Below are 4,561 nucleotides of genomic sequence, written 5' to 3' on the forward strand. Positions count from 1 at the left end.
CACCTTTGTCTGGGGTTAAGCACAGTAGAAGTGGTTATCTGGCTTGAATATGCAGCAATACTTTTATTCATCCACCATTTTTCCAACATTTTGTTGAGTTTGTAATGTTCCCGAGCATCTCTGATATACAACCTAGGAGAGTTTCTTGGGGTGATAACAAGAACTAAGCAAATTCGCAATTGCAAATCCATGTTCATTCCCCTCCACTACTATGGAGCTCTAGACGGAACCCTAGACTGGTCGTTGGACGCATCTGGTAAGCTATTACAAAACATTGCATGTGTATAAATGATGTCCACCACCATATAGTCAGTTCTTAAATGTATTGTCTCGATTGTCTATCAGCTCCATATTTAAGTCATGTACAATTTGCAAGTAGTGGTATTCTCTTTGTAATGTTTAGCATTTGCATTTGGCTTCTGCCCCAACTAAATTCTTTAAAAAAAAAACACTTGAAAATTTATTGTAATTTTAACTTTAAATCACCTATATTATATTATACAAAAATATCATGAAAAAAACATATATTATCAAAATATTAAATATTTAAACTTTAATTTAAAAATGATTAAAAATATACTTTGAAAAATTCAATTCCTCTTAGTATTTTATAATTTAAAATATATTTATATTTATTTGGTTATTCCATTATTTAAATTTTATTTTGTTCCATCGCTTAGTAATATAAATCAAGATATACATACAAAATATACGAAACTTTATTTAATCTGTTCAACCAATTATACCAAAGAAATATATATATGAAAAATAGTTTTTAAAATCAGATATTATGTATTACATAAGAACCCTCCACGAAGTAATGGTCACTTTATTGTCTTCATATTAGTCACATTTCAGTAATATATTTTTTGAATTGAAGATGATTAGGATCGAATTTATCGTTACTGGAAGTTCAGCTGAGAGTAATTCTTAGTACGAAAGTCCCAGCAGTGTGGTCAGATTAATTGGCCTGATATGCTTAGCAGATCCATTAAAGAAACCATCAACAATGAATCCACAAGCTCGCTCAGTAGGATGAAAGGCGTCCCAGAAAAGATATGTACTGCGGTTGGGACACAGATTGGAAAAAGGAGTACATAGTCCTTGTCCATTAAAAGATCCCTGCCCACAACACGCCTTCTTGTTATTCTCAAAGCCTGCACACACACATTTATTTCATAAGCATGGAGCAAGCATCCCATAGTAACTTTAAAGATATTAAAATCCTCTAGGTCTATACAAACTTAGATTAAATAGGGTCCTGAGATTGAGAAGGTTGAAGTATCTCTGAGCCCAGTACAGAACTTTATAAAATTATTTTAATTCTCTACTTATTTTTTATTTGTACAGTATGATAGAAAGAGTAATTCTATAAACCTGTAAATAGTTTTTATGAGTTTCTCTCCATTTAAGATGTAAATAGCTTTTAAGAGTTCCTCCATTTGATATGGGATTATTTAAATAAACTATTATTTTATATTGTTCAGTCTTCAAGGATTCGATTCCTTTCTCCTCAATTTGTTGAATGAAAAATTAAGATACTAAAGCTCATTCATAACATACCGAATGCTTTTGGATTGGTCATGAATTCACTATGGCCATGGAACGCGCTGGCGAACAGAAATTTTGCACTAGGGAATTGAGTTCTAAGCTCCTCTAGCTTCACTTCAACCTGCTTGTCAAATTCAGTAGCAATGTTTTGCAAGACCTGGTCACAGCTACCATTGGGAGACCTCGATAGAACCGATGGAACGCAACCCAGTGGACCTACTGAACTCACCATTATCCTGCGCGCTCCAAGCTCGTACAGAGTCTGTAAATTCAAAACAAAAGCTTAATCCAATGTAAAATCAGATAATGTTTCTCAATATTAATAGCCTTCCAAAACTGAGAACTAGATTGTCATACAGACTAGTGATCTTGTGAGTGGAAGAAGATAAATAGATGTCATGACAAGATGAAAAGATAAACAGAAAGACATCAGTAATTGGAATTGGCTCGTATGCAAACTTTGCAAAATCCAAGAAAAAATGGAATTACTCCATAAAAATATATTATTGATGTTTCATAAACTATGCCATTACTTTATTTCCATAGAAATTCATTAACGAATACGTTTAACTTACAGTCAATTGCTTCTTGAACTCGGAAACTAGCAACTGAGTGTAGTCGGTCAAGTTTAGCTGCTGGGCTCTTGGAGACATGGGAAGAAAATAGTTGTTTACGTAGTCATTCCCACCGAGGGTAACACTCACAAGGGCCTCTGAAACTAGGTTTCTAGTGGCTGGAACCCCTATGATTGCTGCAATTCTTCTCTGGTATTCTCTGAAGTATTCGAACTGTTGCTGAATCCCTATTACAGCCATCTACTCACACAACAAACTCATACTTGTTAGAATGTTCTTACATCTACTCACACAACAAACTCATACTTGTTATAATGTTTTTATAATGTTTTTACTAAAAGGAGAAATTTAAAAAAAAATAAAAATAAAATATGATATGAGATAGTTGTTTTATGTGAATTTAGGTTAATTGTATATTTAAGAATATTTTGGAATTTGATGGTCAGGAGAGGTGTCAGTGGTTTGACACTTTTCTTGATTTTCAGATTCTGGATCAGGTAAGGATGATTGAACAAACTGTTTGAAACCTCTCTTGACCTTCAGATTCTAGATCCAAGTAAAGATGTCTGAACAAACTGCCCAACTTATATCAATTGCAGATTCTGAGAATATCTATATTCTCAGAAACTAATGGTCAAGAGAGGCCTAAAACAATGGACAATCAAATTTCAAAATATTCCCAAAATCTATTATCTACTTCAAACTGCGAAACTTATATATATTAGAATACTGAGACTAATAAAACCTAAAAACTAAAAAATGGGACAGCAGCTCTACAAATATGGCTCCGGTATCGTTAAGAATGCCAACTCCTGCTGAAGCAAAATTTGCTCCATTTAGCATCGAGAGTCCACGGAATTCAGGATCCAAATATGGTCGAAGACGTGGAATCCCCAACCTCTCGCCTAAAACATCAGGAAACAAGCAAATCCTTCGATTAAGTCGACAGTAATACAAAGTTTTTAGAAGAGACCCAATATATTGACACCCAAATTGGCAAAGGTACTGAAATAAAATCTGTTCATAAGTCCTGAATACAATACTTACAGATAATATCCGGGACGTTTTTGCCATTAGAGAATCTTCCAGTGGGCTGATGAGTAGGGAAATCGATACCATAAGGACGCATGTCTGCTCTGGCTATGGAGGGAATGTAGTCATTGTTACCACTATCGACCAAGGAGTCCCCAAATACAAGAAGAGCAGGCGATGATGCAGCAGCATCTGAATTCCCTGTGAAACATAGAGATATGGCAGTTAAAAGAATAGGGGCAAAATTCAGACTCAAGTATCCCATCTCAACTCCCCACCCAATCCCTGAGATCACCTGTAAGATAACATTTACAAGTATTTCAGGACCTGTGGGGAGTGCAATTTATACTACATGCATGGGTTCCTGTCTCTTGTCAATCCATCCATGCACATTCAACCAATCTACGTAACTCGGAGTTTTGATTGATTATTAATTGACAGACGAGACGAAGGTACTTGAATTAATTAAGAATTTGGGTACATGTTATTGTCATTCTTAAAGTTGTAGGTTTCAGAATTTAAAGCTGTCGCTTTCAGAGTGAGCCTGGTGTGCAGATTGTTTGGCTTGCAACTACTCAAAACGAATAAGAAAGGAAGTTACACTCGATGGACCCGCAATACCAACCAGTACCAACAACTTGTTATTTCTCCCTACATATTTAAAAACACTTTAACCACTCAACAATATATTCATTTCCTCTTTTTCTTTAATATTTTAATTAACTTTTTTAATGTTATTGAGGTTTAAGGGGTTGAAAATATAATTCTCACTTCTGGTGTGACATTGTTAATGATTCAGTATGTGAGAATATAGGAAAGTTAAAGGAATAATTATATATAAAGAATAATATGCACGTAAATAGTGGTATAGGTTGATAATGAAAACATATTTGATAATGTATCTCAAAAAAATGATAGTGTGTAGGAAAGCTAGGAAGAATAATTATATATAAATAATAATATGGAGTGAAATAGTAATATATATAGAAGATGGGAAAATATTTTAATTAAAAAAATATTATCTCATTTTTATATAAAAACTTTTTATATGAAAGAATTTTTATACGTAAGTCATTTTTATCAAAATAAAACTAGATAAGGAAAGAATGGAAGATTGCTATATTTGAAAGTAATTTTTTATTATAAAATTGTTATAAATTTTTTGTTATCTTATTTTTCTTTTAACTAGTATATGCATTTTATTTATTATGTAAGTTTATATTTTTAAATGTTGTATAGCTAGCACAAGTTTAGTATGGAGGTGAAGGTTATATTAGTTTCTACTATATTTATGGCAATAATGGAAGAGCACTATTCACATGGGCACTGTGTTTTAAGGTGTAATTGTTGCATGTAAATTGGAGCTATGATATATATAAAAGAAAGATGAAGCTAAGACAAAT

At 33.0% G+C, this 4,561-nt stretch overlaps 1 protein-coding gene across 1 annotated transcript; it reads right to left on the reverse strand.

Annotated features, from left to right (window-relative positions):
• Window positions 1-930: 930 nt before the first annotated feature.
• LOC149255557 (GDSL esterase/lipase At4g28780-like) lies at window positions 931-3,423 on the reverse strand. Its single transcript, XM_089455076.1, has 5 exons — window positions 3,174-3,423; window positions 2,904-3,031; window positions 2,127-2,366; window positions 1,564-1,813; window positions 931-1,157 (listed from the first exon to the last, which is right to left on the reverse strand). Exons 1-5 carry the CDS (start codon window positions 3,421-3,423, stop codon window positions 931-933), a joined length of 1,095 nt encoding a protein of 364 aa, XP_089311202.1.
• Between the last annotated feature and the right edge of the window lie 1,138 nt (window positions 3,424-4,561).

The sequence above is a fragment of the Pinus tabuliformis genome, chromosome 7 (genome assembly GCF_031772625.1).
Source record: "Pinus tabuliformis cultivar Carrire ecotype Pingquan chromosome 7, CPIR1, whole genome shotgun sequence".
In the NCBI taxonomy this organism is placed as follows: Eukaryota; Viridiplantae; Streptophyta; class Pinopsida; order Pinales; family Pinaceae; genus Pinus; species Pinus tabuliformis.